The sequence below is a fragment of the Periplaneta americana genome, chromosome 4 (assembly GCF_040183065.1).
Source record: "Periplaneta americana isolate PAMFEO1 chromosome 4, P.americana_PAMFEO1_priV1, whole genome shotgun sequence".
Lineage (NCBI taxonomy): Eukaryota > Metazoa > Arthropoda > Insecta > Blattodea > Blattidae > Periplaneta > Periplaneta americana.
The window spans coordinates 76,512,126-76,538,527 of NC_091120.1; the positions used below are offsets into that span (position 1 = coordinate 76,512,126).

Sequence of the window (26,402 nt, forward strand, 5' to 3'; positions counted from 1 at the left end):
GGTGAGCCCCCCAACCGTAATAGCTGGTTTGCGTAACCGAATTTGGCTACCTATCGTAGCTGCCCAAGTGCATCACGATGCTGGGGGGGGCACCGGTCCCATACGCTGGCCGAAATTTCATGAGAAAGTTTCTTCCTCCATGAGGTCTCGAACCAGCCATCATTCCGTAATGCGAGTCCTAGGCAGGATGCCTTAGACCACGACGCCAAGGCGCGGGACAAAAAACAATTACTTATATCAAATATTTTCGTGACAGTATATAGATCAGCGGTTATCAGCACAGTGCACCCTCGGGCTAGCGTCTCTTACCCGTGGATAAGAGAGGCACTAGCGTGCATTCCTGGCTGTAGGCGGGTATGCAGTCTCTCTCTCTCTCTCTCTCTCTCTCTCTCTCTCTCTCCCTTCTGCACGACTGAGCATATTTTGTTACACTCCTTACCCTTAACCCATTTCAGCGAGTGGTGATGACCACAGGTATAGAGTCTTATCTTAATGCTAAGGGAAAAATACAGTCATGTGTTTTCCTTTAGTCAACTGTCCGAATAAAGTATTGGATCGCATAACGATATCACTCATAAGGCAACTAAGCCAGGAGAAAATGAAGTATGGTGATCAGGTTCCTTTTCCTCTCCATTGCATACATCACTGACTAGCTACATATTACACTAGTCGGACTTTAGATGTATACAAACAATAATTGTTCTTCCTCTGACACATAATTATCGTGAAGTGAGATGTACTGCCTCATATATGAGCCAGAATCTTAATGTGTAATAATTGAAAGAGCCTTTAAAATGACTGTTGGCGCTACAGCTGCTATGTTACGGGTAAATGTCAAGGAAATATTGAAATATTGGGTGAACAAATTTATCTCCCGCCTGGAAAATGGAAAATCAGGTTATCGGCGTTTTGGTTCCTTGCACTATTATGGAGACTTTGCAGTATCGGTGATTCAACCTACCACCGTCTGTTTGTATGAATCAATAATAATGATGATGATGATGATAATAATAATAATAATAATAATAATAATAAATATAAAAGTCAATGTGTCTATGTATGTATGTATGTATGTATGTATGTATGTATGTATGTATGTATGTATGTATGTATGTATGTATGTATGTATGTATGTATGTATGTATGTATGTATGAATGTATGTATGTATTTATGTATGTATGTATGTATGTATGTATGTACTCAATACATATCTACACGCTTTGACCGATATTTGTCATAGTTTCCACATTTAACCTTCATAATCCGGAGAAGAACATAGGCTACAATAAAATTGTATAGATGGACGTTAAATTATTGAAAACACTAAAAATTAGAAAGAAATACGTCGTGTATAATATTAAAATTGCCGATTCAACAGTCAGTTGTTTTTTATTGACGTCATTCTGTCACCTCTTCTTCTGTTGTAAAAGCGGCCATATTGTTATTGAAATATAAAATTAAATAATATTAAATTAAAACTACTTAAATGAGTCGACCTGGTTGGCGAGTTGGTATAGCGCTGGCCTTTTATGCCCAAGGTTGCGGGTTCGATCCCTGGCCAGGTCAATGGCATTTAAGTGTGCTTAAATGCGACAGGCTTATGTCAGTAGATTTACTGGCATGTAAAAGAACTCCTGCGGGACAAATTTCCGGCACATCCGGCGACGCTGATATAACCTCTGCAGTTGCGACCGTCGTTAAATAAAACATAACTTTAACTTTAACTACGTAAATAGGGACGATCTCTTGATTGAATGTATCATGGGCAATAATATACAATACAAAATGGCATAAAACACATTTTTGTTTAATTTTTAAAAATTCAAAATCAAACATAATAGCAACTATGAAAGCATTCATAAGACATTAATCCAAGGACTTCAATACGTAGTTTTCTGTAACGTTGTGGTAAGGTGAGCGACTTTAGTGTGAGGGGTCACAGGTTCGAACCTGAGCTCAACTCCTCTTTTTTATTATTTTGATAATTTACATTATTTCAGATACGTTATTTTATTTTAACCCGCCATAAAGGAAGTTTTACTACATAAATATATCCGTAGTATTTTATTTATGCTGTCTCAAACAAAGTTACCATACAAATACTGACATCTTAATATAATTATATGGTAAAAGTGAATGTGGGTATGTACAACAAATCTACACACTTTGACTGATATGTGCCAAAATTTGCACATTTAACATTCATAACCAGGAGAAAAACATAGGCTATATTAAAACTGTACAAATGGACGTTAAATTAATAAAACATAAAAAATAGAAATAAATTCGATCAAACATTCATGTGTAATATTAAAATGCTATCTTCTATAGTCAATTGTTTTTATTATTGTCTTTTGTATTCAACATCGACTTTCACGAAGCTATGAAAATTGTAACACGAATAACATTGTTGGTACACATCATGAAGGCTAAAACTAGATAATTCGTACAATAAATATCTTTACGCAGTCCAGGACCGTATTATGAATTTCTCAATGCAGTTGTAGATAGTGAGCAGGCTGTGTTTTATCCAACTGAATTCTAGAATTCTTTCAAACTACAAGGATTGCTACCACATAATTTATTTAATATTTAATAACCAGAAGTACTATTGCGAAATATTAACCCACCAAAATTATGCACCTACATGAATTGGTGTGAAGAACTCATGCGAAACGTAATAGAAGTCGCAATATTAACTGAAAAAACGAAAGGAGAAGATGTTTTTATCTCACGTATTGCTATGATACCCATTCTATTTAATACAATTGCAATTTCAGTGAGACTAGCATTTGTAATGACCATATTAAAATGAAGCTCAAAGACAATACCTCAAAGTTGCAGACATTGATCTAACTGCGTGTTTTTCACATCCTCGAATATATTTTATACAAAGGAGTGGAAAAAAAATATTTTACATGTATCAAAAAACAGTTCAATGTTATTTCTTTCATGTTGCTAATGTAGTATGTGAATGTACGCAAGCCGATTGAAAATAGCATTGTATTAATTCTAAAATATACGTCTCTCAAAATATTGTTGTTCACGTCCGAAAATATGTTACTGCAAAATTGTATTTGTATAATCACGTTGCAAATGTATATTATGCGTTGTGGAAATAACAATCTCTTAATTTCTAAAATACCGTTAAGCCTATACGTCTCTCAGAATATTAGTCTTTATGTTAAAGAATGACTTATTGCAAGTTTATATTGTATCTGTATTCTGTGTATAAAATAAGAATTAATATAATATGTTCTGAATTTGTGAGATATAGTTTTCCAAGTCATATTAAAAAAACTGGGTAACCTATAAGTGGGTGTACAGCGGTCAAGGGGTAAAAATCTTCCAATATAAATTAAATTATATATGTATATATTGATTCGATGCTGAAACTCATCAGAAAGAGGAAAAGGGTTTTACTTTGTTCATAGTAGTTTGATTTTCCTATTATTTTATTTGTATTTCTGGCGGTGTGGAAGAGAAGGCCTAATAGCCTTAACTACACCAGAATAAATAAATATATAAATGTATAAAAAACCTTGAACGTCAGGCACATGATGACATGTTGTCTTTTCGGTGCCTGATTTAGAACTGTTTTAAATTGAGTTAACGCTGGCAGGCATTTCGCTAAAGTGTTCATCAATTTATGTAAGTGACGTTAAGTAAAGATTAATCTTAGCTTAGTAAAGGTAATTCGTTTTGGTTGTCTATAGTTAGGTTTGCGAGATTTCAGAAAATTTAATAAGCAGTTTAATTAAATAAAGAAGCAGAAAGGAAAACCCTTGCAACGCCGGGTGCTTTTAGCTAGTAATAATAATAGTAATACATAAACATAAAATTACCAAGATTTCAAATTATATCTAGCATTATCTATAAGACCTTGAAGAATAAAACAAGAGAAGAAACGAGAATGTAATGCCACAAAAAAAATGGCAATCCCTGTGATACAATATGGAACTGAGGTATAGGTAAAAAAATTAAAAAGAAAATTTCAAGTACAGAAATAAGTTTTCCCATGGAAAAACTAAAGTTTGCACACTTATTTACAGAATCGAAAATGAAGAAATAAAGAAGAATATAATCCCAGATAGCCTATTCTCACTAACACAAAAATATAAAATTATCGTGACAATTGATGTAACCAACTAACTAGGATAAGTACGTAATTCAAAACTTCCGAAAGCAGTACTTAACTATTCACCATTCGGAAGAAGAAATTTAGGACGACTGGAAGAGGTGGAGTGATAGGTTGTGATGGTGGAACAAGCAGTTCGCCTACACCGTTAAATGTAGAAGAAGAAAAGGAAGAATTGCTATTATTAAATTACAGGGGTCTCCATATAAGCGCTTCCCTCAAATCGCGACCCAGCGGCATTTTCTGTTGTTATGTGGCTTGCACAATTACTGCGAAATCGGCCGCAGTTTCTGCTATTACTATACTAGTTCATAAAGGAATTAAAAGTGAATACAAGCATAAGTTATGTATTCATTTTCAATCATAACTGGAATGTATGACCTTTGTTTTTGTCTGAATTGTGTTCCAGTACAGCGTGTGAAAAGTGTATAGTAAATACTTACGTACATTTAAAGCTAAGGTACCTCGACTCCTATGTCTGGTAATGAGTACAACTAATTTTTTTTTTTTGTTATTAATATGGTTAAACATTTACAAAAATTTAGTGTAAATACATCAAACGAAATATATTAGAAAACCCATGTTCATGCTATCGACTAGTATTGTGGAATGTTTAAACATGAGAGACGAAACCAAGACATTACAAACTTCATGTTATTTCATATGAAAATCTTATGCCAGGATAAGTGCTCAAATTCTTAAGGCGTTTAAGATAGTGTACTGCAATGTTTGAACATAAAAGCGGCAAACAAGACTTTATAAACTTCGTCTTATTGCATATGAAAAACTAATCGCAAGATCTGTGCTAAAATTCTTAAGCGGTTAAAGCAAAAATGAGTGGGAGTGGAGGAGAACGAATATTTTTATAACAAGGTGGAACAAACACGACAGGCCTTCTTTTGCAGAGTGAACATCGGTGACTATCGAACTTCATGATACTCGACAAATTTGAAACGATCTAGGGTCTCCAATGCACGTCGCTAATACTTTCATCATTCGTATACTCACACAGCTATTGTTACCGATCAACTGTGATTTATTTGAATATTTTGAGAAGAATGTAATTATAGCTACTTTCTGTCGGCAATTGGTGTAATAAAAACTGTCATGTATTTTAAAACATAGGCCTAATGTGATTAACCTATACGTACCTACGTATATTTCTGTGGTTTTGAATTACATTCTTGTAATAAAAATTACCTGTCATTACATCTAAATAAATCTTCATAAGATTTGTTCTAAAATCCATACGCAGTTACAAGCATGAAGGGATGGGAGGGGAGTTCTGGTGAGGGCAGCGAACTTCTAGGGCAAATTCTAGCGAGCTAGACAGATCTGCTTCTTCAAAGCAGACTTCTATTCTTGTCACGCTCGACAAACTTGAACCGAACATATTGCTTGAAATACACGGCATTAATTGGAGTCCTCTTCAAAGAAGGGTCAGCTTCTTTCCTTGGTACAGAATCAATCAAGGACGGAATAAATTAGGCATAATTTGAAATGGCTCACTGTAGAATTCCTATCAATATAACATCTTAGTTGTAACTGAAAACAATTTTATTCGTATTACAGACATATTTACAAATAATTTTTCTGAAGTTACTGGTGACCAGAAGCGATAAGAAGTTTTGAAGGTTGCCTTCCATGAATTATGGACGTTACAACCTTGCGAACCTTATACTTACTTGATAAAAAATATTATTGTACACGTAGTTACGTAACTGTTTCGTGTAGTGGACTAAGCTTGCTTGTCTTTGTGCTAAGATGTGACTATCTGGTAGTCTTATTAGGGCAGTGACATCGGTATGTTTGTATGCAGATTGCAGACATATATCTGAAGTTACTGGTGACCAGAAACGATAAGAAAGTTTGAAGGTTGCCTTCAATGAATTATGAACGTTACAACCTTGCGAACTATATACTTATTTAATAAAAAAAAATATTATTGTACACGCAGTTACGTAACTGCTTCCTGTAGTGGACTAAGCTTGGTTGTGTTTGTGCTATAATGTGACTATCTATTTGCCTTATTAGTGCAGTGACACGCTATATTTGTATGAGTTTGAAGGTGAACACACGACGTCGGACAGAATGTAGTTGTCGTGTTTCAAGTACAGTACGATTATTTAGTCCTGATAGTCGCCGGCGATCTGCGCCTGGGTCAGGCGAGTCCATTAAGTTACACCAAGGGATGTTCAGGTTAGTCTGTTGCCTGCAGTCAAAGGGATCGGATCTCTCGCATGCGGTATAGCGTTGTGTTTCCTATACAGTTGATCTCTACTGCATTCCCATAGCGACCGCTCGCCCTTATATGTACTCCGGAATCTCCCCAATACTCCTATTACTACCCCTCTTTCGCGTCGCTTAGCTGTCAGGACTAAATAATCGGGCTGTACAGGCAGCGGAAGCGAATTTGACGCACGCCTAAGCAAGCACGTCCCGTGTTTTGTATAAGATTATTGAGCATTATAAAATCAAGACATTACAATCATTGTATAAGTTATATGCGTTGATATCGGAAAGGTCTAAAATGCTGGTGAGGTTGGGAATAATTGTTGGAAATCCTACTTAAATTGTCGCAAATGTGGTAAAACCTGTCGGAAAAGAGTTTTTTTTTTTTTTTTTTTTTTAATATTTAGAGTTATGCATTTAAAATGCCGAAAACGTATATGGCGTACAATTTTGCTTTCCCTATATCTAACTGATAATTAATTTATTTATGACATCTAATCGGTACCTTCTTTTAAACTCTTAGTAGAAGAAAGAAAAATAACGGTTAAAAATTAATCATGATAAAACTAACTACATGAATATATCACGTACCTCAAATAATAGATGGCCACTGATAATATATGATTGGGATTTTCAAAATGTTACTTAATTTAAATACTTAGGAAGTATAATTAATGAAACATGCTTATTTGGGAAAGAAACTGAACCTAGACTCGTTACGGCAAATACGTGTTACTACTCCCTTCATAAATTGCTTAGTTCCAAACTCCTTTCTAGATTATCAAAATTAAGATGCTATAAAACAATAATCTTACCAACTCTCCTATATTGCTGTGGTGAAACTAGGATATTAACAAAAAAACAACAAAATCCCTTTCTACTTTTGAGAACAAAATCTTGAGGAAGATTTTAGGTCCCATTGAAGAAAATAACACATGGAGCATTTTGAACAACAGGGAAGTAAGTGATATTTATAAAGATCCCAACATAAAAGCCCTAATAAAAAGTGGAAGACTACGTTGGCTTGGACACGTTCTACGGCGTGGTGAAGGCTCTCTTCTACGAAAAGCTTTCGACTTTTCTCCAAGATGTACGAGACCTCTTGGTAGACCTCGTCTCCGTTGGCAGGACCAAGTATATGACAATCTTTTTAAAGTTGGAGGACGACAAGAAGATGCAGAGAACAGAGACGAATGGCGATATATTGAGAATGAGGCAAAAAACCTCTTAGGTTTTGAAAAGCCCTAAATTGATTGAATCCGTACCTTACTTTTCTTGCATGTTGTTTGGCTGGTTTTGGTTCCTGCTACAGTAAACAAAACATTCATTTTTAGAGTTTGAAATGAAAATGACCTCCGAGTGTCAGATAGTATAACATTGTATGCGGAAAAACTTCGTTCAACACCGCTGAAACCAAGAGAGTAAATGTAAAATTGTTAACATCCATTTCTATATCAAGTTTATAACAATAGCACTTGTCATCTGACAAAACTCTTGCAATTTTGCATAATGAATTATTGAAACCACTTTTTTTTTGTATTGCTGTGTTCATTTTTGCACACACCTATTTACTTATAGGCCTATCATCTTGCAGACCATTCACTTTTGAGAAGAGAATATTTACTATCGAAATTTGCTCCACTAATTTCACATCAGTCTTTTAGAGACATTCGATTGTAGAGGGTATAAATTCGAAAATAGATGAAATATATTCACACTATTTTTTAATATTTGGGTCACCAAGCAGAGTTTGGGCATTACTTATGGAAGCTGCATCGTTTCCGTCAAACATTTGTATGACTCCTTTTACGCTGGCAATATTATTGTATGAAAGTATGTGCAAACTTCCAGCCATGAACCCCATCGCGTTAAAATGGGAACAGAGGAAGAGGCACTCCTGGGCACTCATTCCTGAACATTGGTACTCGAGCGGGAGCCTACTACACTGTGCTGCACGCCAAACTACTGGAGTCTGACTGTACGAACGAACGCTAAACAGAGACAGTGCAAGACGATGCACAGAGAGGTATGCTCACGAATCGTCTACAATACCGATGTTACGACCCTACTTATAACATAACGACAGGTTTTCTGATCTAGACACAATAAACATCGACGAGTAGTTTTTTCTTATTAAGGAAGTATGAATTTCGAACAGTTTTGAATTATACACTTTTATGCCAGTTTTCATGTTAGATTAGGGTATATGATGTGTTTAGTATGTACCGCTTTCATATTGATCTGTGTTTTTCATGGAGAGTAATTTGATTTTAATCATAGGTGGGGGGGGGACGATCCGAAGGAACTAGGACTTGTTTCTCAAAGTACTTACAGTCAAAAGACCCATGCACAGGATTTAAGTGCAAATTATTATAGTGTAGTGCACCGTATGTATAATATTGCTGAATAAATCCACATTTTTGCTTCTAATGGTAAAATCACAACACTGAAGTTGATATCTCTGAATTTTGTCATATTGTTTAGTTTACTATCAGAAGTCTGATTAGTGTAACATGTTACTAGTCATCCATGTATGCAATGGAGGGAGAGATGAACTATAAACCCTACCTTATTATCTTCTGACTTAGTCGCTTAATGCCTCACTGGTGTTAATTATGAGGTTCGAACCTGTCTTCGGACAGTTGACTAAACAACAACAACTATAAATTTGCTTCTTACGCTCCCGATTTTTGTCCTATTAAATTTTCCTACCTAAGGTACATAATATCCCTATCTCCTCAGAATGGATATATTTACATTCATTTGGTCCAATAGGCCTATGTGCGGTAATGTACAAGTCACTTGGAAGAAACCCGTATCTTCATTATGCAGTATTTTAAACTCGTTAATTGATGTCGACTTTTACAATTTCTATCGCATGTTGTGTAATTGTAGGATAGTTTTAGACTTGATGACCATGAACTAGTTGAGCTGATTTACATAACGTTCAGTTTAGTGATAGAGCTTGTAGTACAAGCTACTATCTGTTACGTAATTTGTTTTTCCTGTGGTAATGAAAAAAAAAACATTTCTCCGAAGAAACAGTTGAAAATTATTGGTGTTACAGAACAAGTAACTACGATTGTGAGAGATTTTCTGTGATTATGCTGTAAAAATGCAATAAATATAGAATTATTATTAAATACAAATATTTCTGATCGACGTCTAAAAAAGAACGGAGAGTTGTGAAAAAATAACCACTTCCAGAACTAAAAACTCTAATGGAAGTCAGTAAAATATATCCTCACAAAACAGATTACCAAGAACGTTCAATCTAATATTAATGCGCAAACTGTATACCACAGTCCTTTCTTAACTAGATAAAAAGGCAAGGAAGACATTGAATTGCGCATTGTAATGTAAGTACTGGAAGGGATCTACTTTAAAATGAGTATAAAACCTAAGGTCTCACAGAAGCACCCAAAGTCTTTCGAAGGGGACTTTACACATAACAACGGGTCACTTTTTTCTAAGATGGTATATATTCAGTGTAACTGTATAGCCTATTATCCCATCTGTAATGTAATAAAACAGTTAACTCGATTATACATTTACTCTTCAAACCTTTATTATTTATTCTTCTGTCTAGCATAATTTTTATGCTAGTATTGTACATTAACAAGAAGTTTCTATTACATTATTTTAACTTCATTGCTATGTAGGAGTATAGCAGTTACCTTTATTGTGAGACCCACTGTTTCTTGATCATGTCCGCTGCTTTCTCGCCTATCATAATGGTCGCAGCATTAGTATTCCCACTTACGATACTTGGCATTATGGACGCATCTGCAATTCTTAGTCCCTTTATACCGTGAACCTTCAATTCTGCATCCACTACAGCATTGGAGTCTGAACTTGGTCCCATTTTACATGTTCCAACTGGATGGTAATTCGTAATTGCCAAATATTTCGCGGCGCACATCCAGTAATCTCTAGAACGGAACTCGAGGCCGTCGCACTCCTCCATGGGGAACTGCCAACGAGTGGCTTCATTTGATTTCATCTCTTCCGTGTTAAGAAACCTTTCTGTGAAATTTATTCCTTCTAAGAGTGTATTAATATCAGCGCCTTCTGGATCCGATAGATAGCCAGTTAGAATTAGTGGATAATCGAAAGGATCTGATGAATTGAGCAGAATTCTTCCTCTACTTTTGGGCCCCATCACTGAAGGTATAGCAAAAACAAAGTCGTTCGAACCAACAGCTTTCACAAGGGAACTGCGTATTTCATCATTAAAATACATAAACTTTGATAATGCATTTGCTCCGTTTGTATCATTAGCAAGTAAAACCAAGAAGTAAATCTGTAAATCTGGCTTTTCAATTGGCGTAGATTCGTTGATTTTTATGTATCCAGTTAGTGGAATACCTATAATTGTTGAAAGTAGGTTAGGCTTTTGTGTTAGGAACTTGTAGTATGTATCTGAAGAACTAAGATCTGATGCGTCAAGGTCAAGTGATTTCTTCATGTTAAAAACGGAACCTGTAAACATGACATGATCCTGCAGATTTTCACCTACACTGAGGTTCATGATAACAGGCTTTACACCTATGTTTGCCAAATGTTCTTGAGGTCCGATACCAGACAGCATTAATATCTGAGGAGAATTTATTGTTCCAGCTGATACTATGACCTCATTTCTACAACTTACACTATGAATTTTACCATCTTTATCTTTAAATTCAACGCCGTATGCGACTTTCGAAGTTTCATTTATCAGTATTTTAGTGACATGGGCAAATTTTACAACTTGGAGGTTTTCTCTGAACCTTGCAGGAGTCAGGAAAGCTTTTGCAGTACTACACCTTCTGCCATCTCTCATTGTGGCAGGTGAAGTACCGAATCCCGACGGATACCCTGCGTTAATATCGCTGAGATGTTCATATCCCATCTCTATCATTGCCTTCAAGAACTTCGATTCAAATTCTGTAGGAGTGAAATTTTCTACAGTCAAAGGTCCACCCTTTGCATGATAAGTCACATTGTCAGCGTTAGGCTGAAGAAGTGGCTGATAAGTCATATCTTCAGATTTCTTGAAGAAAGGCAAAACATCGTTAAAGGACCAACCATCATTTCCAGCGTTGGCCCAATCGTCATAATTTTGTTTCATTCCTCTCACATACATCATAAAATTAATTATGCTCGTACCACCCAATACTTTACCACGTGGAAACTTACAACGGTTATCTTTTAATCCTAGATACCTGCCAGGCTCACGTTCACTCCTATATTGCCAGTCCAAGTCTGTGTCTTGCAACGCAATCATTAGGGCCGGGATGTCCGATGTTGGAGTAGGATCTCCTCCCGCCTCCAGAAGAAGAACGTTCCACTGCTTCTCCTCGCTGAGTCGACTTGCAACCACGGAGCCTGCCGATCCTCCCCCCACCACGATGAAGTCGTATTCTTTCAGCAAGCCGGGAAGAGAGTCTTGCGGGTAGTCATCAGGATTTCCAAGTGATTTCTGCGACTCGGTGAGATTAGTGACGAGGGTTGAAAAAAGAAGTGTGCTGATAGCTGATGCCCCTGCTGCATCTGAACTCGATGTTGTGTTCAGTAGACACTGGGCTTCCATGTTGTGGTCAATCTGAAACCATAAATAGTCAAAATGTTATAAGCAAGAAATACGTAAATTTGTGCATTTCTGCTGTGTACCTCTTGATAGAATACCTCATATTCTCTGCAGTTTCATTGAACTATTAAGTCTTGGTTTTTCTGAACCGACGCATGCGACGTGCGAGGTGCAAGGCCAGCTTCTCACAAATGCGGACTACACGAGAGATAGTGAGTGGTTTATATGGCTGCGAAGTGCGCAGACCTCGCATCTCGCAGTTATAGAAACCATTCACTCTGTTTCGTGTAGTCTGGATTTGTGCGAGGCGGGCCTTGCACGTCGCATGCGTCGATTCAGAAAAACCAAGGCTTTACTTCATTAACCCTCCGATGTCAGCAGGAGTTGCTCTACCTCAGCTAGATATTTTTCTGTCTGTATTTCTGTCCACTGTTTTATGCCCGTCTATGTAATCTCACTTGGTTGTCCAAAAATTCAGAATATTTATTACCCTGGCGATAGTCCCGCTATTTTCCTTTGGGGGTGAATTTAATTGTTCTGCTGGGTTGTACACTTAGCAGCAGAAAAAATGCGCACGCCGAGAATTTCTAAGTTCCAGATACATAACACTGCGCATGCTCGTCTCGTCAAAGCCATAGTTCACCAGGTAACACATATTTAAACCATTTAAATTTGCTGTATTTTTGTAAGAGTCTAAAATAGGTAAAAAAATCGAATGGCGGGTTGATTCTAGGTACATCAGGGCCCTTGAAGAGTGAAATAATAATAAAATTGATAAATACAAAATCAACCGTAGCGAATATGAACAGGAAAACCACGTATTATGCCGAACTGATATTAACAGTCACAGTAGCGTAAGTCCTTACGGCATTGGTCTATTGAACAAGTTGATAGTAGTAGCTCAATGTTCGAATCTCCCACAATCTATATTTTTAATTGCAAATTTGCTATCATATGTGTGTCCCAAGGCTATAATTATGTGGAGATATCTCTTAGAATATGCCCAAACTCTAATAAATGATAAACCTCCCTCTTTCAAGCAGTATTGCTATCTGTTAATACAACGTTCTGTCTCGGCATTACGCTTGAAGATGGCACAGAAAGAATGACGCATTGCTCTGGTTCGCATAGGTTATTCTGCGTATGCTACTCTCCGATAGGACTTCGATTGGAGAAATGTCATTTTCTCCGACGAGGTAATTGTCTCCAATAACAACGATAGTACTGCCCTAGTTTATTGTATGAATAGCCACCGATACGATGAATGCTCCGTGAGACAAATTATTAACAAGTCGGTTTGCGTGAGGTTCTCGTGTTGGGGGTGGATATCATACGATGGGGCAGGACTTCTGGAAAGCATCCACGGGCGGTATACGGCAGAAGTCTACGAACACATTTTGGCAAATGTTATGATCCCGAAAACGTTATCCAGAAGGAACACTTTTCTTCCAGCAGGAAAATCACTCGATACACAAAGATAACCGGATTCAAAGATGGTTTACGAGGAGGCGTGATGTCGACCCAGTCGACTGGCCTCCAAATTTACCAGATATGAATCCGATTCATAATGTATGGGCTGTAGTCAAAAAGGATCCTACGCTCTAATTGGGCAGAACAACCACCCGATCCGACACCTGAGGAATTGTGGGACAGAGGTCTAGATGCGTGGGAGGAGATGGCCAAGAATTTAGACCTGTTCCATAATTTTGTGGACTCCATGCCGCGCACAATGAGGGCAGTTGTTGACGCAGGTGTTTTGTGGACGAGATACTAGTCCCCATCACAGGCCTTGTTTTGTTAATATATTAAAGAATTATGTGATTTGTTATTTTAATTATTTACTTGTGTTTGATATGCGTCCGGTTTTTTAAGATGTGAAACAAGTATTTTTGTTTATACAGGCCAGATCTCACCTATTAATAGCCCACAGGTGATGGGCAATAATATTTTTACAAGACAGGCATAACAAAGTTTGTTAACAAATGCCATTAAATATTTAAACTAAATTAATTAAGAGTTAAAATAAGAAAATAATAATTTTACTGTACCGGGAGGCGAACTCACAACCTCTGTTACGGATGTCAGACTTCTTACCACGGGGCCACACACTGCTCGTAAGGTTTATTGCATTATAGACGGACGACTTTCCATGAAGAGACGCCACAGCAATGCCTTGCAGTGGGTTACGTTTACACGAGTGAACCGCGCGATAGAACTTAGCACTTCTATCGACCAAGAGTCGGCCCATTCTTTTTGCCGCTAAGTGTACATCACTCCTGTTACCATCCTATCCCGCTCCTCTTCTTCGAATTATACCGTCATATAAAGTCTGTTACCTCTGACTGATATGTACATCTATTATCAGGCAGTACATCTCACTTGACGAATTTGTCAGAGGAAGAACAATAAATTGTGTGTATGCAGCTGAAGTCTGACTAGTGAAATATGTAGCTAGTCGGCTATGTACTCAATGAGGAGGGAAAGGATTTGGCCAACCTATCCCATTATTTCCTGGCCTAGTTACCTTATAAGTGGTGGTTTCTTTGTATCACTTGTGAGGTTCAAACCTGTCTTCGGACAGTTGACTAAACAACAATATAGTCTGTGTTATTCTATACTCTACTGAACGTCAATTTCTTACTACCTTTAGTGTCAACTGCATTGTTTTTTTCTATTCACTGTGTCAGGTTTCGACCGTATGTAGTGAATTTTTTTTTGTCTATTTCTCTGAAATGTTAACTGATATCAATGTGAAAGGTAAAAACTTTGCAGATTCTCAAAATTGTTTTATATGATGATGATTGTGTACATTGTAAACGATGACTCATCGAATAGGAAAAAGTAAAGTATTATCCACGCAATTTGCTATCGATGACAAAAATATCGTGTCATCCATGCCCAGAAGGGGTAATTGTAAAATATTTCTCTCCATATTGCACAGTGTTCCAGATGTAATTGAGGAAACACTGAAACCAGAAATAATTGAATTTTATCATGATGCGAAACGAGGGGTTGACATGTTGGACAAAATTGTACACACATCGTGTTTATACCATTTCAAGATACGCGCGCTGTTGACCAGTCCGTATGTCCTTCGGAATTATCAATCTAGATGCTCTAAATGCATTGACCCTATATACGTCAACAAAATCACCACGACGCCTGAAAAGTGGGAATTTTTTTTTTCAAGAACCTGGCTTTCCAACTCTTATCTCCTCATATGACACGACGTTTAGACAAGAATTTGCCCGTAACCTCTTCGCGAATATTACTTCATTTCTAGGGGTGAAACAAGGCAGCGATCCCCAGGAGATCGAGGGATGAAACGAAGCAGTGATCCCGAAGAGATCGAACCCTGATTCACAAAGCTAAAAATATTCATGATGTTATTTGTGCTCTCGACAAAAGACAGAAAAGTGAAGAAAGAATGTTCTCTTATGTGGCTAACCTGTTTATAGTAATCACAGGGGAACATTTGAATTGACTGTTTTCAGCCCCTTAAAAACTTTGCAATTTCTCACCATGCTACAAAACTGTGCAATTTTGTGCCTAATACAGCCTATTAATGAATTCAATTTCGAGAAAGTGAAGCCACGAAGTGATAAGAGTGGCAGAACACTTGTAATAATCATAGCAAGAATATTAGAATAGACAATTATTGGGCACCTTTAGACTACAGTATATCATTGTGTACATTTTTCAGATAAATATGTTACTTTTGGTTTGTAGTAAGGTCTTAATTTAACAGTAAAAATGGTTACATAAATAAATATATCTATAACATTTGTTTATCTGCATGCTAAATGGCTGGAGTGGCATGCAATCCGTATGCTGTACTATTCATACTACCAGCGGAGGATAAGATTCAAATATTTGTCTCGCGGGAAATTCTCTCCCGAAAGATCTTCAGCTGTTTCTGATAGAAAGGTGAGTATCTTGTAATGTATGAAAATGACTCTTATTGATCCAAAATTTATAATCTTCTATGATTACAATCAAGGGTTAACAAATCCTTTTGTTGAATACAATTCGGTGTTGACATTATGGTATGAAGTACCACTTAAGTGTCATAATAATGTCCACACCTGTGGAGTAACGGTCAGCGCGTCTGGCTGCAAAACCAGGTGGCCCGGGTTCGAATCCCGGTCGGGGCAAGTAACCTGGTTGAGGTTTTTTCCGGGATTTTCTTTCAACCCAATACGAGCAAATGCTGGGTAACTTTCGGTGCAGGACCCAGGACTCATTTCACCGACATTATCACCTTCATATCATTCACACGTTAAATAACCTAGATGTTAATACAGCGTCGTAAAATAACCCAATAAAATAAAATAAAATAAAGTCATAATAATGCCAAGTATAGTCACAAAAAATGTTCACAATTAGTCCTCCAAATAAAATATTACGAGAAGAACACTTTATTTAGCCATTTCCATGTTGTGACAGAAAATGCGGCAAAGGACTCTGAAAAGATGTACACATTTATCTTTCGTGTTGAAGTAATGTCACGGTCGACAATTCAAACTTTATATTGGGCACAAATGTTTTCTTAATGTGATACATCGTATCGTTATTATCTTATATCCAATTTCTTTCGGTACTGTAATCATGTGATGGCCGAAGTGAGTTTATCTCGTATATCATATTAATTTATCAGTAAGGTAGGTAGAATTGCAATATCACATATAATACGTGACATATTCATATATTATGATCTTTAGCAAACGGTCCTAAAATAAATATTTAGGAACGTAATAACTGAAAATTCAAATCGTTCTTAAGTTTTTCGCATCATGGCTGCAAGATAATGTTCTATACTTCTCATGCGGAAATCATTTATTCATTGCTGGTTACAATTCGGTTCAAAACTATTCTTTCAAAATCATTGATTGCAATGGAAGGGATCGTAGATGAAGTTCAGGCAGCTCTACATCAAACAACTTGTTTACAAATGTAAAGATGTGGAGGAAAATAAGAAATCAGACATCGTACAGGTTTCGGCAAAGAATAAGGAACATCATGAAATTTAGAGCACAAAAAATACAGTATAATTAATAATGATAATATAAAGTACATGGAAATTTAATTGAAATCTTAACCTTATGTTGAATAAGGTTCCGTAAAGTGGGGTGACTTTGAACGCCGAGGTGACTTTGAACAGTAATTTAGCGCCCTTCTAAATTAAATGCTGTACCCTATTTCGAAAAAAGTAAACTAATTTATTGACAACTTAAACAGTTTTTTCGCAATTGGGTACAGAATTTAATTTAGAAAGGAGCTAAATTACTGTTCAAAGTCACCCCACTTTACGGTTTAATGTAAGATTATAACTAATTATTATCCTAAGATGGAAAAAAAAAACGTAGTCCATTTAAAATAATTTTTCAAGCTCTATTATGTTACCGTCACAGGGGTAACATTAGTCCATTAAAGGTAACCTTAGCCCAATACGGAATATATATAGGATATGATCTTTATTATATTATAGATCACAGACAAAGTACATACAAGTAATCAAATGAACCCTTACATTACACACTTTATAATAATTTTTACACGAGGATATAGTATTATTTAAATACAATTTCTACAATTCACATATTTAATAAACAAATTTTTTTTGTTTTATTTTGCACTTGCTTTTAGTTTTGTACAAGACTCAACTCATTCTAGTATGTAGTTACAATCAGTATTTGTTAACCTTCTTAATAGGGAAAAAAATATATATATTTGAATTTTTATATCTCCTACAAAATGTGATATATCTTAGTAGCTTTATCTGTATTGTATAGGTGGCAGCTCCTGTCAGTATTTTGTGAGAGATATAACAATTCAAATATGTAATCTGTGATATACCAAAGTTATCCTTAATGGGCCAGTGTTACCCATTGTTGACGGTATACGGAATGATTCACGAGGATTTACCGTCACTTACGGAGCTTATTTCCGAAGACATTCTGAGCAAAAATGTCATATAAACATTTGTCCTAATCTCAATATTTTCAAAGTTACAGTAATTTGGAGTTGTTTGTATAATACATTTTTCTTTATTTTTAAGGGTAAAAATATATTACAAATAGAGAATGAACTATTCAGAAGTATCATTTCGTTAATTGGCTAGTGTTCTGAAGCTTGAAATGTATTGCCAGTTGCTTTGCACAGATTTTGTTTTCCAATTATTAACTAAAAATGGCATAATTCTTACGCACTTCTCATACAAATTGTTACAAATCATACGACTTTAGGAACTTGATTAATTACAGTTTAGTTATGCATCCTAATACACAGTCTTGAAGAATGTAAAGGACTTTTAATAATTGTGATCAATGCGTAAAAAAATGTAATTTTGTAGATAAAAATGAAAAAAAAAATTCTGTACGAGGCAATTATGGAATTTACAACACACTTTAGCTTCAGAATACTAGGTAATTAAAGAAATGATACTCCTGAATAGTTCATTCTTTATCTGTAATATTATTTTACCTTTAAAACTCAAGAAAAGTAGCATTTTACAAACAAATTTAAATTAGTGTAACTTTGAAAATATTGAGATCAGGACAAATGTTTATATGACTTTTTTGCTCAGAATGTCTTCGGAAATAAGCTCCGTAAGGGACGGTAAATCCTCGTGATTCACCCTGTATAAATATTTACAAATAAAAAATTTAAAAAGATCTAATCTTCCTTCCTCATTGATTTCAGGTAAAAATAATAATTAAGATGATGATAATAATAATAATAATAATAATAATAATAATAATAATAATAATAATAAAACAGTAATAAGAAATTTAAAATACACTTTATAGTTACATAACTACGGCATAAATTAGTAAAACTAGAGATAAGATTGAGATTATGATTACTTGGGCAGAACTTGATAAAAAAGACCCAAGTAATTCGGCATAGAAAACATAATCCATGAATTAATGGAAATTGCTATCTTCTAAATTCATTTCAGCCTCTAAAGTTTACAGTCTAAACTCAACTTCATCGCAGTAAACAAATGACTCGTTATTTGTTCCTGCAAATTATACCTTTAAGTGAAGTATAACGCTGGTCTTCACGTATCTTGAATCTTATTATCTTTAGGATAAGTTACGACTAAAGTTAAAGTTAAGACGTGGCTCTGAATATACTGTATGTAATTCCAAAACATTGGAAATGTCAAGGTGATTGCCTAGAATCGCTTGATCTCAATGGGCGAAAGGGAACTCTGTTTCCTCCTCGTAAGGATGGATAGAGAACTTATGATACATTTTTATAGTTTGCTGGGATGTCGCGATATAAAAAATTTGGGAAGCAGTGATGTAAAGATTAATTTTTTGGTACTACAGAATTGTGTGTTATGGTTACCATTGGTTGTTAATGAAGAAAAATTGAGCCTCTACATCGAGAGACCTGTGCGACAATTCATTTGATTTGTAATCGCGAGTTTCATAATCTCAAATTGATAATAGACACGTACGATTCACTTTGCGTTTCATATACCGGTTAATGTAATTTCTGAAAATATAAAATTCAGAGGTGTTTATTAAGTAATGTCTTACAATTCTGTGATATTTAAACTTGGAAAAAAAATAGTGGTTCTGAATAATAAATGTAAACAAAAAACTGTTCAAATGTGCCCCTACTCCTCTATAATGAATAAGATATTGTTTATTGTCCCAGCAAATGTGTCTATCTCTCTCGCTTTTACTCTCTACATTTTACTCTAACAACAGGTAAGAACAGTAGGTATGCCTATCGCTAACTTGTCTTTGAACAAAAAAAGACAGATTTAACTGTTGTTTGGAACTTATTACTTCAGTCATTTTATTACTCGGTTACTTACTTACTTACTTACTTACTTACTGGCTTTTAAGGAACCCGGAGGTTTATTGCCGCCCCCACATAAGCCCGCCATTGGTCCCTATCCTGAACAAGACCAATCCAGTCTCCATCATAATATCTCATCTCCCTCAAATCGATCTTAATATTATCTTCCCATCTACGTTTCGGCCTTCCCAAAGGTCTTTTTTCCTCCGGCCTCCCAACTAACACTCTATATGCATTTCTGGATTCGCCTTGACGTGCTACATGCCCTGCCCATCTCAAACGCCTGGCTTTAATGTTCCTAATTATGTCAGGTGAAGAATACAATGCGTGCAGCTCTCCTTTCAAATACCTTTAACTTCAACATGTTTATGTATTTGTTTTGTAACTTCCTCCATTCTCCTGTAACGTCATCCCCCTTAGCCCCAAATATTTTCCTAAGAATCTTATACTCAAACACCCTTAACCTATGTTCCTCTCTCAAGGTGAGAATCCAAGTTTCACAGCCATACTGAACAACCGGTGATATAAGTGTTTTATAAATTCTAACTTTCAGATTCTTTGACAGCAGACTGGATGATAAAAGCTTATCAACCGAATAATAACAGGCATTTCCCATATTTATTCTGTGTTTAATTTCCTCCCGAGTATCATTTATATTTGTTACTGTTGCTCCCCAGGTATTTGAAATTTTCCACCTCTTCAAAGGATGAATTTCCAATTTTTATATTTCCATTTCGTACAATATTTTCGTCACGAGACATAATCATAAATTTTGTCTTTTCGGGATTTACTTCAAAACTTATCTCTTTACTTGCTTCAAGTAAAATTCTTGTATTTCCCCTAATCGTTTGTGGATTTTCTCCTAACATATTCACGTCATCCGCATAGACAAGAAGCTGGTTTAACCCGCTCAATTCCAAACTCTCTCTCTGTTATCCTGGACTTTCCACAAATGTGCCCCTACTCCCCTATAATGACTAAGAATGTTGTTTATTGTCCCAGCAAATATGTCTTTCTGTCTCTCTCGCTTTTACTGTCCTATTGCTAAAAAAACTGTCTTGGAATAAAAAAAGACTGAGATATAACTGTTGTTTGGAATTTATTACTTCAGTCATTTTTATTAATAGACGAATTACAATAGACATACCTCTCTTATAACTTACTTATGCTCAGTTTAATTTGTTGACGAATCCGTTCCACTTCGTCGCCAGAGCGCGAACTGTCGCTTTGTAACTCACTTATGCTCAGTTAAATTTATAGGAGAAAGCGTCCCACGTCTTTATCATATCGCAAATTGCCGCTTTATCACTTCAAGAACCCAGAGCTTACCTAATATTTGTGACTCCCACTTGAACCGGTTTCTCGTAATGCATATCAACGCTGTCAGGCATATTATCTATGAGCAATGCCACCAACACCTCAGGAAGTAAAATATTATCTTTCTGTAATATCTGCAAAATTTTTAAATATGAAAACTTAGTTACATAAAAATTTAAAGGTAAGGAACTAATTCCTACAAGTAAATTGATAACAAAACTTATGCAATGTAGGCTAGTTTAATTAATAAATGAATCACATAGGTGGTACTATTTGTTGCAGAAGTTCACATAGGATGTCTTGCATGGACACTTCAAGACTCTTTGTTTATCTTTAAGTTTTTCATAGAATGGAAATAAATTATAATAGAGTGTATTTATTTTGAGAGCAATATTAATTACGACCAACGGCGTAACTCCGGCGACTGGAGAATTAGCTACTCATCGGAGATGCGATCGGGCGTTGCGTTGGTTCGATTTTCGCTTAGGTTGAATATACGAGTAAATAATAATATACTATTACTATTACTGCTACTACTACTACTACTACTACTACTACTGCTACTACTGCTGCTACTACTACTACTACTACTACTACTACTACTACTACTACTACTACAGTTCTTTGTATTATTATAGGCCGTTCATTATCTCGTCCACACCTGTGGATTAACGGTTACCGCGTCTAGCCGCGAAACCAGGTGCCCCGGGTTCGGTTCCAAGTCGGGGAAAGTTACCTGGTTGAGGTTTATTCCTGAGTTTTCCCTCAACTCAATATGAGCAAATGCTGGGTAACTATCGGTTCTGGACCCTGGAGTCATTTCACCGACATTATCACCTTCGTCTCATTCAGACGCTAAATAACCTAAGATGTTGATAAAGTGTCGTAAAATAACCTACTAAAAAAGAAAAATTCATTATCTCGTGAAATCAAATGCTTGCGTGCGCCGTATCTTATAATAGGAATTTTATTGTAGGAGTAATTGAGCTAGTTAGCTACAAATAGAAGCGTATCCACGTTCTTCTTCTCAATCACAAGCAGGTTTCACGATATAACTAATGGTCTAGAAAACCATTTAGGCAATGCAGTGCATATGTATAATATAACTACAGCCCTAGCTGAAGTCATTCTCAGTGATCTCGCGATTTTCATGCCTGTCGTTGTGAACTGTATATCATGCTTCTTCTACACTCCTACAAGTCATTCTCGGTGGTCACACAATTTTCATGCCTGCTGTTGTGATTGCTGTATATCAGGGATGCAGAAAAACGGCGTGAAGCGTGCTCTTGCGTTTCTAATACAGCTAGGCCTGTACATGCAGTACCGCTCATGCATTTTGTCCAGACACTCCCCCACTCTTCCTTCAGAACTGCGCATTGGATCGGATGAGTCTACTTACGAATTATAGGGGAATGGGTTAGCCTTTGCCTTGAACTCAATAGATACAAGCCCGACCTTCCCTTCTACTCCTACCTCCTCGACAGAAACGTTGTAGCCGTACTGCACATCGCAAGTGTCTTTACAAAATGCATGAGCTATACGTTGCAACGAGTTACGGATGAAGACTATTAGACTGACTAAACGTAATTACAGAATAATCAGTAGCTTACTTCACAAAATGAGTTCAAATATCCGATCAAAGTTTAATAATGAGTGGAAAGAGAAATAATTGTTTGTTTGTGAAAATAAAAGTGCGTGTATGTATGTATGTATGTATGTATGTATGTATGTATTGAATGTATGTATATATGTATGTAATGTATGCATGTATGTATGAGGACTATTCAGAAATCAACTTCCGATTGTCGATTGTGGATTGCTAGATCGTTGCAGGAAGATGGCCATAATTATTATATAGTATTTATTAAAATGATTACAATTAATGTTCTTTATAACATAATTGTCATTCTTTATCTTTGATGAGTCCAACGTTATGGAGTAACGTTTAGCGTGCATGACCGTGAAACGAGCGAGCCTGAGTTCAGATCTGACTGGGACAAGTTACCTGGTTGAGATTTATTCCGGGATTTTCCCTCATCTCATTAACAGTAAATGCAGTGACATTATTACCTTCATCTCAGTCAGAGTACCTGTTTAGTAGATAACCATCGCAGTTGATAAAACGTCGTAAATTAACCAATTAAAAAAACTATGACCACATATTTTGTAAGTCTACACATTTACATGTTATTGTAGATGCATTATTATTTACACGTACTACATAGGTATATCTTGTGAAATACTAGTACGTACCATCCATTTTTGCGTCATTTATACTGCCCCATACGTTCATTTCCACTCTATTTAGTTTCTGATGGTTCACCATTTTTACTTTCAATGTTACCTCGTCTTTTTGCTTGCGATAAACAATTTGTAGACCTACTTTTTTTGCGATATTGTCACTTTTCTAACAAAGCATACTGACTCTTTTGAAAGTTATCAATTTCGAAAAAAAAAAAAAAAAAACCGCAACACTTGAATAAATTTGAAATATCAAACCATAACACAAATTATACCATTACCCTGTGCTTCTGTGGATCTGTTTGTGTGAGGCAAGTGTTAATTCATGTTTTGGGAAACCCATTGGGTGATTTGTGATAACCTCTTTGTCACTTCCTGTCACTCACCCTATATTTATTGCTGTGCCATTGAAATTTACAATGCTAAACACAAGCAGCTAAAACAAAGTTACAACACTATTGTTTTCTTTTTTGTGTATAATGGAATTCTGTGATATTGAACTCAGTTTTAAGCAACATTTAAGAGAGTTAAGATGCCGCTAAGCCCCGAGAACGCCACTAGAGCAGTCACGTTGGTAGAGGATGACCGCAGCTTACGTTATGTTGCTCATGTGTTGCATACATGGCCCCGTAGCTCTTGAAGAGTATCTGGAGCATGGTGGCAGACATTTCTTCCTAAAATGTTCCACGGATGATCAACTGGGTTAAGATCCGGACTGCGTGATGGCCATTGCATGAGTTGGATCTCTACTTCATTGAGGAGGTACTAGAGGACATATCGCATCAAACGAAGAGTGTATTGTCCTGCAAAAGCACGAAATTGTCACCAATAAATGGCGTAAAAGGAAGAACGTTGGCCAAGGATTTCTTCAATGTAGCGATGGGCAGTAAGAGACTCACCATCCACAAAGACAAGGTCCATTCGTACAATCAAACTGATGCTGCGCATACCATCACTGAACTGCCATGAAATTCTATCCTTGTTGAAAAGTTGCATGAAGAATACCTTTCTCCAGTCTCCTCCACACTCGTTCTCTTCCATCTGAGGGAGAATCGGGACTATTCTGAGGACAAAACTGTTCCCCACTGTTCGTCAGCCCATTCTTGATGTTCCCTTGCGAACTGTAAACGAGTTTGACGATGTTGTCTTGCAAGTTCTGGGACAGGAGCAGGTCTTCCGGAGATCACGCCAGCATCATGTAACATTCTCCTTACAGTCCACTCACTGACATTCACATCTCGCACTTGTTCTAGTCGATTTCTGGCTTAGACCGCAGTGGTGTGACAGTTACGCAGCACTTGAAGGAGAAAGAACTGGTCATCTATTGCAAGAAGTTGATCTTTTCCTACCATATCCCGGTCTTTGAGAACATGAACAAAGTTCCCTGTTCCTTTGCACTGTACGTGAAGCTGTCGATGGGGTTGTATTCTACACCTGAGCAATATAATGTAAGCTGCGGCCACCCTCTACCAACGCGATTGCTCTGGGGTAGCTTTGGGGTTTAACGTCATCTTAGCTCTCTTAAATGTTGTTTAAAACCGAGTTCAATATCACAGAATTCCGTTATAAACAAAAAAGGAAACAATAGTGTTGTAACTTTGTTGTGGTTGCTTGTGTTTAGGGTTGTAAATTTTAATGGCACAGCAACAAATACAGAGTAAGGGACAAGAAGTGACAAAGAGAGTGTCACAAACCACCCAATGGGTATACTTTCCTTCCCAAAACATGAATTAACACTTGCCTAACACAAACAGATCCATAGAAGCACACAGTAATGCTATAAGTGGTATTGTGGTTTGATATTTCAAATTTATTCAAGTGTTGCGGTTTTTTTTTTGCTCGGCACTGTATATCGGATTCTTTCATTATTCTTTTTTTTAATTCTTAATACCCAATTTCATGTGTAACAAGTGGACTTATCTACTATCTTCAACACGCACGGCTGGCTGTAATCGTATAGTGTCATTATTTCCTAATAATATACACACTTCACTTAGAAACTGCCATTTATCGACTGGTGCAATAAGTGATGCTACTCCCCCTGCAAGTAACCTTAAAAACCGTGTCACGCAAATTTGGAAGGTCGAATATAAACGTTTCACGACAAAATTTATTAGAAAAAAAATACAAATTTAGTCATTCACTTCCCCTACTTGTACTGTTATCGTAAGTTATTTATAGCTTTCTGCATCATCCTAACAATAACGTCACATTATTATTATTATTATTATTATTATTATTATTATTATTATTATTTTATTATTATTATTATTATTATTATTATTTTATTATGAGGGTAATATTGTGATACGAGTAATATTGTGATAGTTCTTTTTGAGAATTTATTATAATTTTACTGAGCGAGAGGAAGAACGGTTTTTGCGTCAACGTATTAAGGGAATGTTCGTGGACAAGTTGTTGCACAAAACTGACATCTCTCGCTCAGTAAAATTGTAATAAATTCTCAAATAGAACTATCACTATATTACTCTTATCACAGTTTTATCAACCTTTACCCTATATTGAAATATTATAATTTAATGAGGATTTAGTACAGAAACAAATATAAACAAATAGACCTACTCATAAATGTTACGTTTTATTTAACGACGCTCGCAACTGCAGGTTACATCAGCGTCGACGGATGTGCCGGAATTTTGTCCCGCAGGAGTTCTTTTACATGCCAGTAAATCTATTGACATGAGCCTGTCGCATTTAAGCACACCTTAGGTATAGAAGGCCAGCGCTATACCAAATTGCCAACCAGGTCGATCGCTACTCAGAAAGAATAGTAAATTCTGTTATCATAACAACAAACAGCATTGTTATAGTTATGCTTATTTGTGTAGCTCTTGTGTTGTAAAAGTAGTCAGAAATATGTTTCTTATCGCGTCCCCGGCCTGAAGCCGAGCTCATAATTATTCATGTTCGATAACTCTGCTTGAAAGGACGTGTTTTTTCCGACGATTTTCAACTGTTACTGGTGAATATGGGAGACCAAGGTATGTGCTATGTTTGTGATATTTTAAGTTTTAAAAATCCCACACAACTTACTACTTTGAAGTAAAATTTGCTTCAAAATTGAG

At 36.2% G+C, this 26,402-nt stretch overlaps 2 protein-coding genes across 5 annotated transcripts in view; one reads left to right on the forward strand and one right to left on the reverse strand.

Annotated features, from left to right (window-relative positions):
• LOC138697977 (tyramine receptor 1-like) overlaps nt 1-26,402 on the forward strand; it is a 689,651-nt gene that overhangs the window by 504,124 nt on the left and 159,125 nt on the right. The window lies entirely within an intron of this gene.
• On the reverse strand, nt 9,921-21,056 carry LOC138697970 (glucose dehydrogenase [FAD, quinone]-like). Of its 2 annotated transcripts, none has more exons than XM_069823595.1 (2): nt 20,922-21,056; nt 9,921-11,955 (listed from the first exon to the last, which is right to left on the reverse strand). In XM_069823595.1, exon 2 carries the CDS (start codon nt 11,941-11,943, stop codon nt 10,051-10,053), a length of 1,893 nt encoding a protein of 630 aa, XP_069679696.1. In that variant the 5' UTR covers nt 11,944-11,955; nt 20,922-21,056; the 3' UTR covers nt 9,921-10,050. The 2 variants fall into 2 exon arrangements, with proteins under 2 accessions (XP_069679696.1, XP_069679697.1); XM_069823596.1 differs by having other exon boundaries at nt 20,906-21,004.

Coding starts and splice junctions, on each gene's coding strand:
- LOC138697970 (XM_069823595.1), bottom strand. CDS start 11,943: ATGGAAGCCCAGTGTCTACTGAACACAACATCGAGTTCAGATGCAGCA.